The sequence below is a fragment of the Hippoglossus hippoglossus genome, chromosome 1 (genome assembly GCF_009819705.1).
Source record: "Hippoglossus hippoglossus isolate fHipHip1 chromosome 1, fHipHip1.pri, whole genome shotgun sequence".
Lineage (NCBI taxonomy): Eukaryota > Metazoa > Chordata > Actinopteri > Pleuronectiformes > Pleuronectidae > Hippoglossus > Hippoglossus hippoglossus.
Window position 1 is genome coordinate 4,169,297 of NC_047151.1, and position 12,264 is coordinate 4,181,560.

The window sequence follows — 12,264 nt, forward strand, 5'->3', positions numbered from 1 at the left end:
AGCAGAAAAACAACACCTTGGCGAAAACTATTTGTTTCTATCACTGTGCATGTGTCCTTCGCCGCACCTTTCCGAGCACTTTGCCTGAGGCAGCAGTGAGTGGGAAGCTGTCTCCTCCTTTCTGCAGAGCAGCGATCTGCGGAGGCAAAGGAACAAAAATCAAAGTCAGAGAAGGATGTACAGCATGCCAGAGCAAACTGCAGCAAACTGAGACAAACTATTAACCCTCTGGAGAGGATTCACAAGCTTTATCTGTAACCTCAGTGTCTTGGCTTTCATGTCCAATTGAAGCCATTTCAAGATTCTATCAAACTAAATATAAAAAAAAAAAAAAATACTTCTGTCAATGAAAAGTCCAGAGTCTAATTCACTGCCTGAACACTCACTGAGCAAAAAAATATTTCGAGAATAAAGTTGCACAAAAGCGTCTTTAAGTGTGACTCACGCCTTCAACATGGTGAACATGTAGCATCAGTGAAGTTTATCAGATTGTACAACAACTCTTCAAATAAAACAGCAGCTGTGTGTCTTACATCAAAGTAAAGCTTGAGGACAGGATGATTAAAATGGATTTTTCTACATGCATATGCATGCTCTAGTTTTTGAAGAGTGTTACAAAGGTGTAAGTGAGACCCATCAGTTTTGATTGATTTCACTGACTAATTAAAAACAAAAGGGAAAAATTATCAGCACATTTTCCTGTGGCTGATGAAAAAGTTTTTCTTTGGGGGGAGGGGTAAGAATCAATTAAAGCAAATTATCAAGTTTTCATAATTTTTTGACATTATTTTTGTTAAATTACTGTTCTGTTTGGCGTCTCAACACAAAGTCAGAGTGTAAATAAGTCAGGGTAGAAATAAAGATTAACCAAAAACTGATCATGCTGAGTGCAACAATATGGATAAAAAAAAAAGAACACAACGTGATGATAAACAGTGCCACACTAAAGAAAACAAGATGACTGCAATGATTTAAAACCATGAATAAACCAGCTGAAGAAGAGCAAAGTTACTCAAATATACTCAATAATAATTTTACTTTTACTACTAAACTTAAGTTAATAATGACGGTATTCAACATATATTCATTCCACAAGCCTCTTGTATGAGATCATGTAATAAAGGGTTCTTATTTCTAACCTAACAAATACCTGAAACGTCACATTAATCAGACAGAACTGAAGAAACCTCCTGGATGAGAGGTGAAATATCTTGATGAAAAACAACCAAGTCTATATGTACATGTACAACTTCCTGATGCCATTGGTCATGTACACACACTTAGTCATTAATGACTGAAGAGGAACAGTGTGAGGGTAATAGCTGCTTCTCTTCCATGACTGTCGTGGATGGATGGAGGTCCCCCATGTTTACATCAATACAGACAGAGGTGGGAGTCAGACCTAAACTTGTGTAAAGTTTGTCAGCCACTGTGTGAATCCTACAGACACACAGAAGTCAATTACAATTTTCTTCACCAATTCCATTTCTCTCCACAGAGATTACATCATTGCGAACCCAGAAATACAGTATATGTGATTTTACTATATGTATAAGTTGTATGACTGCCTTCCTTCAGGATCTGCAATTTTATCCGAACGGGGGAAATATTTTTTTTTAAATGTTTATAGCTTCATTCAGATTCCAATGTCCTGTTTTTGGAAATTAACAGTTTCATATGACTTGAAAAGATCACATACATTGTTTCTATAATTTGGTATTCCAGACTTGTGTATTTCCAGATTTCCATCACTATATAAATACATATATATATATATCTTATATCTTTAAACTCTATAGACACAATATCTATGGCAGACTCTGACTCATTGTAATTAATCTCTATAATAAGCCATTAGCCATCCATAAATATCTGGTGATTATCCACACCGACTCCTACGTTTTTGGCTCTCTTCTAACATCAGTGGGTTCATATATTAATCTGGTATTAAAACCATACAAAGAAAAATAACCTACACAATATATCAGTATAATAAAACTCGATGCACAGACTTTGATATCTAATAGGTTAGTGGAGATTTGTGGAGGAAGACATCAGGGTAACTGCATTTTAAAAACAACGTCCTCATTTTGCTTCATAGAAACTAAAGTTTTGCTCTCACAGTCGAGGAGACGGAGCAAAGTCAGACACAGTGATGTTGTCTGTTGTTGACAGGTGTGTGGTGGGTTATGGGCCAGGGCCATGAAGGGAGCTTAGCCACCATGATGGATGGGGTGTCCACTCTACTATGAATGATTACAGCAAGCAGCCAGCAGGGAGACAGGAGGGGCCACACAGGGCCTCCAATCCCAGCTGGGATGTGGCCAGCGGCGTGTGTGTGTGTGTGTGTGTGTGTGTGTGTGTGTGTGTGTGTGTGTGTGTGTGTGTGTGTGTGTGTGTGTGTGTGTGCAAGAGATTTGGCCCTTACGGAGCAAGTGCAGCAGAAAGACAGTGTGAGTCATCAATAACACACTAGTTTGAGTTACAGCCAGGCTATCAATGTGGAAAAAAAAACAGAGACAAAGAGGGGGGGAGAAGTAAAGGAGATGAGAAGGGAGGAAAGGGGACAAAAGGGGACGGAGTAAGAGAGGAGGCGAGCAAAGCTGGAGGTAGAGAGAGAGGTGAGATCAGAAGAGAGCTGAGCAACGGGGAACTTCCGACAAGGATATCATTTTCCAAAAGTGAATCAAGGACAAAACAGGAGAAAGGAAACATTTTCTCTCCTCTCTCATATGTCTTGTTTCTGATAAGAACACACCGCACTCCCCTGGTTCTGTTCGAGCACAGACACATTGTTACATCCTGTGGAAACTCAGCTGCAAGCAACAGAGCAGCTAGAGAGCAGGGAGCGATGGAGGGTTTTGTTCAACAACACGTCAACAGGATGCGTGTATAGAATGTCTTTTAATGGACTACTGAGGGGACTACACTGCAAAGACTCTCAACTAAACAAATCATTGGGACAATCATTTCTATAACAGACTGGAATAACAAAGTTCTCATACTACTGCTTGATTTTTTTTCTTGATTTAAAGGTTTACTATGACTTTATTATTATAAGTAATAAAGAGCAGACCAAGTTGGGAAAACAAGTCACAATTATTAGCAAATTTTAACAGTTTCATTATTTACCATTTAGCGAAGAGTTTCAGCAAAATGAAGGGACAGCTACATTTAAATAAAATGCAATATTAATACCAATACAACTAATTCAGCTCATTTAAAAGAAACTAGTTACAGTCACTATTAATAAAATGCTCCCAATTTGTAATATCACAAGATGCATTAATTTGGTCTGCAGGGGAGGTAGAGAAGCTTGTATATTCCAAAGTCAGGACAGTTTTGTGCAACAACAAAGTTGTTTCGGATCAAACTTTAAACACAAAGAAACCTACCGCCTTGAGCTGGTGTGCACAGGAATTTTCCGAGTTGGGAACTACTTTTTGGGGGAGTATTACGACCCCATGTGAATGCACAAATATATCCTTACTCCAGGTTTACTAACTGCAAAAACATGACAGATACTTGATCTCTGAATTTTATTATTTTCACTCTTTGAACAAGTAACACACAACTATGAAAGGTGATATGAATCTTCTCTTCCTCAGCAAGATAAAGAGGACATTTCTCATAATGCTGAGTGATTCCTTTAAGCTCTTAAAGGTTTAGTGTGTAAACTAGCAGTTATGATTATTATGTATCTGTTACAATCTAACTACATCCTGTAACAAATTGTGTATTTGAAATATATATAACCACATAAAACTTTTGCTAAAGTATTTTATTTTCATATTTAGTATCTTTGCACCTGCGTCTAACACACACACACACACACACAGACAAGACCTGCAGATTTAAGTTGTGTAACAGAGACAGAGTTCTGTCTGGAACCTTCAGAGACACTTCTCAAACTGCATATTGCTTGTTGAAAGCTCTCAGAGTGCTGGAAATGTTTTTGGACACGCTCTATAACATTTAATTGAGTATGGCAGCATATTGCTTGTCAATGGTACATGGCGGTGATAGTATAGAGCCAGTAATGGCTAATCGTATTTCTTAATGGCTAATTTTCTGAAGTTTGGTCGGGAGCCTGATATGGCTCGTGTTTCACAGATTACTTCAAAGCTAATTTCCCACCAAGCGATGAAACGGCAAAGCTGGTGTTGACTCAAGGCCTCACAATAATGTACGTGCCTGTAGACAAATTAGACCGAGCCCCAGAGAGTGACAATTACATCAGTATGGACGGGAGGGGAGATCTAAAATTTCCTGCACAGCCACTGAACCAAAGCTAATCGCTTGAGCCAAAAGACGCGGCGGCATGGGCGTGATGATACCTGATACGTAAAATGAACATGTCCGAGCCACAGATTGTATCAGAAGATGTGTGTGACTGCGTACTCAGGAGGTGGCTGTGCTTCCCACAGCAGATACAAACCAACGTTTTCTGGACTCTTAACGCCACTAACACTAATTGAGGGAGATCGATATGCTCCTCCAGAGAATTGGATTAGCATGTCGCACTACTACGTGAGGACGGCTGAGGTTATAAACAGAGTATTGCCAGATAACTGAGTTAACATTATAGCAGACGAGTGCTACAGCCGTGCACTCAGGTTCCATTTTGAAAAGCACTTGTCGGCAGCATTACAGGAAATGCCCGTCGCTGATCTGACACAGATCAACATCATCTACGGAGAATTTGCATCTTGACATTTTCCCCAAAGAGAAAGCTCATTTATTATCACTGTCACATCAGAGCTCTGCGTGTTCTTGTCATGTCTGTTTTGGTTTGAAACAGGTTGTGCTCCCTGAAACACTGAGGATCCCGTTTCAACCACCACCCATGGGGATGACATGTAATAAAAACACCTCAGACGGTCCTATTTCACGATGTAAACAAAATGTGTATTATTAATGCGTTAAGAGCTTTTAAACATCACATTGACACCTCTTTCAAATATTTGCATTATAAATAAGAGCAGAGAAGGATCAGACGGGGCATATGCATATTATGATTTCAAACGTATGCACATTAATCATGAACATGACTGTATAGGCTAAACATTTTGATATAGGAAGCTTGTGAGAGAGGAACACACAGTTTGCAAGTGACAAAAGTTTAAAACTTAACAATTAAAGCTTCTATTGAGAGCTGATAGTAAAATTATGTTAAATGGTTTGTAAGTGATGACCTCAGCAACTTCAGCTTGTTTTGGTTCTGTCCTCAACAGGTAACTGAGGAACAAAGTGAACATTTGCATATTAATGACATCCACATGCTGCTGTCCCGCAGGTATACTTTGACCAACAGCCATTTGTTCCAGCTTGATTTGTATTCAAGAAGTCACCTTAGCATTAGCTACACAAGGAGGCCTTGGCTTGTATTAAAAGTCACACTGTAGACACCAACGCACACGTGCACAAGCATACAAATAGACTTGCAAGTGTGAGTTCACATGCACGCACAGACGCACATTGAAAAGCAATTGAGGATTCTGTCCTTCGTCCCTCTGACATTTGTTTTTTTTTAGAATGCAGTGAGCTGTAAACACAACAACAAATAGTGACTTTCACTTTGAAAAACTCAAATAAAACATCTATGGACTCGATTTGGCAACTCCTCTACAAGGGAGGCATATGTACACATTCAAAGGAAATTGTAACTAGAATTGCCACCTGTCTTTTAATATATGTAGTTAAGAGTTCTCCTTGACTTCTGGAATTTAATATATAAGATATTAAGTACATTTTTGGTGGAAATGAATTTGTTTTCTTCACGTAGATCTTTATCACATGGTGCAACGACAGTCACCTGAAGGTCAATATCAGCTAAACCATTGAGCTTGTGGACTAGGAGAGTAACAGGTGGCCCCCTGTCCTAGTTGTCAAGGCGTGGGGGGGGAAATGAAGATGGTGTAGACCTATAAGTCACTAAATAACCAGCACTTCCTCTGTCATACACTCAAACACTGCCGGCACAGCGGTCAGGAGTAACTTGGGGTTCTGTATCTTGCCAGTATCATGGCACGCAGAATGGAGGAGTCAGGGATCAAACCGGCCTGGTTCTGATTAGTGAACGACCCGCTATAACTCCTGAGCAACAGCCAACCCAAATGTGTAGTTTTAAAATTATGAGGCTGCGCTTGCTCTTACATCACCTATACATTATATATAAAACCTTTAAAGGGGCAAAATCTCACCTGCGACTGGTGCGCCTCATTCTTGTTCACACCCTGCACCTGCAGCAGGTTCTTGGCCACGCCCACACACGGCAGCCCTGACAGCACTCCCAGATGACACGCCAGGCCAAACTCTGCAGGGTGCAAACAGTGACAAGACCTGAGTTATGGTTGCCCATTTTATTTTGAAACTCACATTTACTAATCACCATACAGTTGGTAAGATGGTGCATCCCTAGGGGCAGCCTGTTACAGCAGCTCTAGCTCAGTTAGAGATTTTTTCCCCCATTTTAACAGAATACAGAGGACAGACGTGGGACGCGGCCTCCAGATCAACGCGGGGCAGGTTTCTGCAGGCGCTGTGAGCATTTCAACTGCTGACAGGAAGAGACTGGATAGACTGATAAGGAGGGCCAGCTCAGTCCTGGGATAACCCTTTGACCCAGTGGAGGTGGTGGGACAGAGGAGGATGATGGCGGACATGTTGTAATGGAAATGTTGTCTTTTGTGTCTGTGATATTGCATGAGCAGACTTGTACGTGGAGGATTGAACAAATAGATTATCTAAAAGGGCAACTTTAGGTTTACAGTTATTGCTCAGAGATTTTAACTTTAAGGCCTCTTTGAAGCCTCAACATTATGGTATCTCTTTGTATATGGTTGGGATCTCACATCTGGGGTCGTCCACAGAGACGTGAAGGCAGAATGTCTTACTGATACGACACCAGGAGGGTAATAAATACCTTTACATACCTAATGGGAGGGGGCTGTTGGTTATAAGAACACAGACCTCACCTCTGTGATTGTACTGTGAGTCCATCTGCAGATGCTGAATTAAACTTACAGAAAGACAAATGTTTGACTTTGTGCTTGCGTCACAGAAATTGCCACCACAATGTCTTCTCTCATGGACAACAGTCCCCCCCCCCCTGCAGGACACCATCACAGCACAGGGCAGCTCCTTCAGCGACAGACTGATCCACCCTAAGTGTCTGACGGAGAGGTATCGCAGGTCGTTCCTTCCTGCAGCAGTAAGACTGCACAACCAGCTCTGCTCCCAGTCAACCACACACACCTACGGACTTTTTAACTGTGTAATATTCATTTCTGTCTGTGAAAGTCAATGCCTTGTGTGCAATCCATTTCACTGAACATATGTTCACACTGTCTGTGGAGATTCTTAGTCATGCAGGTCATGTTATATATCCAAGTGCTAAAAAACAGGTCCAGAGTTTCTGGAAGACGTTTCACCTCTCATCCCAGAGGCTTCTTCAGTTCTAAGTGACCGCTGGGACTCCCAGTTAGAAACGTCTTCAAGAAACTCAACCAAGTCCAGTTGATATGTTCACACTATACATATATTGTTTACACTGTAAATATTAGTTTTGACTCCTTTATATATTTTGTATATCTCCTTACATTATAAGTATTGCATGTTATTTACTACTCTACCTCTTGCTGCTGTAACATTGCAAAATTCCCCACTGTGGGACTAATAAAGGATTATTTGATCTTCTTTAGTCCACTACGTTTTGAGTTTGCCATTTTGTAGTGGTATCCGCATGTTTAGTGACATTTTTTTACACCATATAAAGTGGATTCAATGTATCCCACAATGCATGCTGAAAAGTTGTGTACAACCGATGGTCAAGGTCACGACCCAAGCAATATATGCCATCATGCATTATGCTTGCAAGAAGAGAAATGGCAAGAGGAGAGAGGGCAGCATGTCTCAGCCTTCTCTCTCTGGTGATTCTACGCTGTATTCTTATCAAAAATATCTGAATGTTCCTGAGGATAAAGACAAAGATAAAGGTTTATATTTGCTGGCATTTTCACAGGCCGATTGTAAAACCGTCTGGTCGTCCCAAATGTTTCCGATGGTGTAGTTTGTTGGTGGTAAAATATACAATAATAGCCGAGCAGCACATCACAAACTGCAGCAAACAAGTTTATTTCCACATTTAGACCTGGTCACTCATCATTTCACTCTACTGAATCTGAGAGGTGGGGAAATTAATCGTTTCTTCCAATGCATCGTGGTGCTAAAGTGGACGACTCTGCATCGATGCAGAGACAGAACATAATCGATTCAGGTTTTCAACTAATACATTTTTTTAGCGATGTTTTAGCTATAAACACCAACACTAATCTGGAGCTGGACCTGAACATTACTGACGTTTACTTTGCGTTTGTTGATTCGCTTTAGAGTTTATGAGGAATGTATTTAAACACGCGTACAAGTTCACCAGCTACACACAACACAAGTCAGGCACAGTCTGGACATCAGGGTTAAAGTGACTGGAACGACTACCATCGATTAATAACTGAATACATGTGGTTATCAGTTTTTGCGAGTGACAGAGATGGGCAGACACACACACAGGCTGCAGAAGGGAGAGAAGCACTTCCAGCAGATTACCACACAACGCAGAGTTTTTTAACTTCAATGTTATATAACAAGTGACGAAAGGTGCCTAGATTCACCCCACTACTGAATATACATTTTATTAGTTGGTGCAAGTTGGTGCCTCTTAACATCTGACCCTCTTATTGAACATGTATTTAACACTGAAACATATTGTATAGTAATATCAGATCATGACCCCTTGTCAATTACTTTTCACCAAATAATTCCTTACAGACACTACTCTAAAGAATGAAGACTGAATAATTCAGCTTAAATCAATACTTTTATCTCCTGAGTTGAAAAGAAACAAATGAATTGAATCATCAATGTAGACTCTGCTTACTCTACTCTACTGAGGGCAAGGTTGGTCCCAAAGTTACTAACCATATATCCAACGTTTGCACAGTTAAAAACTATAGCTTGGATAATTTCTTGGAACTCCCATTGTACCTGATGACCCACATGAGACATGACAGCTTCAATATCAAATCTTATAAATGGAAATGCTGTCTCCACTGCTGGTTAAGTTGTGCCGCCACAATAATGTGTCTTCAAAAACCAGCAAATTTTCAAACTTAACTCTTAGGAGTCCAAGGCTATAAGGGATTTTTTTTTATTGTTTGAAATTGCCCATACATATCACATTAAAAATGTTTAACTCGCCTAAAGTTTTGAAATTAATTTATCCGTAAAACTTTGCAGACATGATCAGACAATTATATACTCAAATACACACAAGACACATCCCATGATTTGAAAACACTGGACTCCAGGGGGTTAGGTCATTCCTCTCTGTCTGGAGAAAGTTATTCCGTCTCTAATGAATGTGGAACAGGTGGGATTCAAAGCTTTGTGTCATTCACCTCATAATATGAAGAGGCTGTTTCAGGTCATGTCAGCTCTTCGTGGCTTTATCCTCAACCCGTGATGAAATAAGCACTGGATGCAGAGAAAGCCTTTGACAGGATAGGGTGACCACAGGCTCCACAGTCAGAAGCAATTACATTATTTCTGACCCTTGCCTTCTCTATAGGGGGGCACAGCAGGAGGCCCAATATCCTTCATATTTATTTTAGCCTGTGTCATTCATGTATATCCAGAAATATTCACCACCTCAGTGGGCAGACATCGGTTCAAAATGAATTTAGAAGTCGATGTTATTGGCACTATCCGATCCTCTGACCTCTATGTGAAGGTGCTGGATATAATCAAACAATTTGGTTCATTTTGAGAATATAACATAAACTGGAATATAAGTGAAGCTATGAAAGATTCTACTTGTTCAGTTTAATTAGGCTCAGTCCCTTACCTCTGGAAAGATGAAGGAATGAAATATACTTGGACCAATAATAAATAATAATTGTCAAATCCAATCGTTCAAGGTCACTATGAACCATGGAAAAGATGATTTAAAAAGATGATGTAAAACGATGGACAACTGCACCTTTATCTTTGAGAGCAAGGGCAGATATATTAAAAATGAAAATATTGTTTAAATGAGAAAAATACGACAATTTCTATGGGAAAAAACTTAATGAGATCAAAATGTCCCTGCTGAGGAGTAATGGTGGTTCGAGTGAATACGAGCTGCATCTCTGTTTCCCTTTATAAAGCCCCAAATAGCCCATTGTATGGGGTCATGGAGGTACAACTTCAAAAGCACAGAATTTACAGAGCATAATAAATCTCATTCTGAAGCATAATTGATGAATCAGTATTGTTCCAAACCTAATGCAATGTTAAATTTGATATAATTTCAGCTAGTGAGGTAAAAATTATACATAGGATGTTAGGTAACCAAAGTAAATGGTCTGTATTTATATAGCGCTTTTCTAGTCTAGATGTCCACTCAAAGTGCTTTACGGAACAGGTTATTGCCATTCACACACACAATCAGTGCATCTGTGGGCAGCACTTTCTCTATGAGGGGCAAATTTGGGTTCAGTATCTTGCCCAAGGACACTTTGGCATGAGGATGGGGAAAATGGGAGTCGAACCGCCGATCTTCTGGTTAGAGTTTGACCGGGTAGAGCGGTCTACCCCCTCAGCCGCTGTCAACCATATGATCGACTGTGATATTACATTTTTAAATGTGTTCTTCACTCATGCATAAAAAATCACGTTATCCTGATCCAACAATTTAGGTCCTTGTAGTGTCATGCTGTATCTTGTGAGTATTTCAACAAGCTGGGGTGACCTGCATTTCAATGTGGGAATTAATGTAATTACATCACTGTTCAGTCACAGGCAAAAAGTCTCCTTGTTGGAAAACTGTTTAAAGGAAAAGCTCAACATTTTGAGAGTTATTAGTAAATCCTAATTTGCATTACTCTGTCTCTAAATACATTCAGACTTCATTTCACTGAAGTTTATAGTTTGATTGGTCAAAATGATTAAACTACAACAGATGTGAATTCCTTGGGGACTATTTTCAGCTGCCCATTAATACACATTGTGCTCTAGTGAGGATCTCTGGCACAGAAGCAATGTGGGATTGACTCAAAATAACAAGTGGGTTTTTATAAGAAGGACAAAAGTGACAGAACAATTACATGAATGAATAAATAGATAAATACAGTTTGCCATGAAAAATGCTATTTCTGTATCTATTTATTTATACATTTATTGATGTAAGTACAGAGTTCAAGTTAGGACACAGTTAGATTCGATTAGCATGAAGACAGGAAACCTCTACACCTCCACTCTGTTATATCCTTTTAACTTAAGGGAAAAGGTAAACTAACACATTGTGATTGTAGAGGGAGTTGAAGTGTGGGAGTCTTTCCTCAGGCTTTAAGCTAAGTAACTCCAGCTCTGTTCTTAACACAAAGACATGAGATTAATATTGATCTTTTCATCTCGCTCCCGGAAACAAAGCAAATGAGTGCATTTCTCAAAATAAAAAGGACCACTGTCTGGGCCACAAGGGTTGTTAACACAGTGTGAACTCCTGCCATAAATCACTCTGTTGATCTGAAGGCAGTAAACCTCCTTCACAGCAGACATTTTGACGTGTGGGGAAGAGGAAAAGCACAGGTGTGACGGGAGTTTGATGGACGAAAAAAAGAATGTGAACTTCATTTTAAGGTCTCACCGAAACATATCCATCCATAAATCAAAAAGAAAGCACAGGCAGGGGAAGAAATACTTTGACCGGGGCAGAATAAACCATGTAGACGTACCTCTGTAGTGGAAGAGACCGTTCCCATCCACAAACACCACCTGCAGACAAGACACAACACATTCACAACCAACATTTACCAGAAAATACTTCAACTGGTAACAGTTGTTTGTTTTAATGTTTCTTCAAATCAAGATAGAACTCAATTCATTTGTAATTGTTTGAAGCTGGTAAACAATTTTCTTCTGTCAGTGTGAGATCAACACAAACTACAGCTGATACTGTTTCATTTCTAAAACACCATAAATGTCAAGTAAAATATGAATCACATCAAAAATAGTTTTTAAAAAAAAAACGTTTTCTAGGTCTTAAGTGCCTCAGACATTTTGTCAAGCAGTAAAAGCACAGGTACAGTGAGTAATGCTACACACACAATGCAGAGCAGAGGCATTGTTAATGTTATTAGTTCCAACTGCACCCTCTCACATGACAAGTTCAAGATGCCTGCCGAGAAACTTCTTATTATGAGGATCTATATTCTTTGGTCCCAA

General features: G+C 39.7%; 1 protein-coding gene across 7 annotated transcripts in view; it reads right to left on the reverse strand.

Moving 5' to 3' along the window:
• Positions 1-12,264, reverse strand: part of LOC117771491 (endonuclease V-like) — a 91,962-nt gene that overhangs the window by 68,557 nt on the left and 11,141 nt on the right. For all 7 annotated transcript variants that reach the window (XR_004615603.1, XR_004615602.1, XR_004615597.1 and 4 more), the window contains exons 4-6: positions 11,775-11,814; positions 6,204-6,316; positions 68-136 (exon numbers count right to left, since the gene is read on the reverse strand). Coding sequence is in view for 4 of the 7 variants with exons in the window: in XM_034601910.1 (XP_034457801.1) it covers positions 68-136; positions 6,204-6,316; positions 11,775-11,814 (222 nt within the window). In the remaining 3 variants the exon portion in view is untranslated. The remainder of the gene's footprint in view (positions 1-67; positions 137-6,203; positions 6,317-11,774; positions 11,815-12,264) is intronic.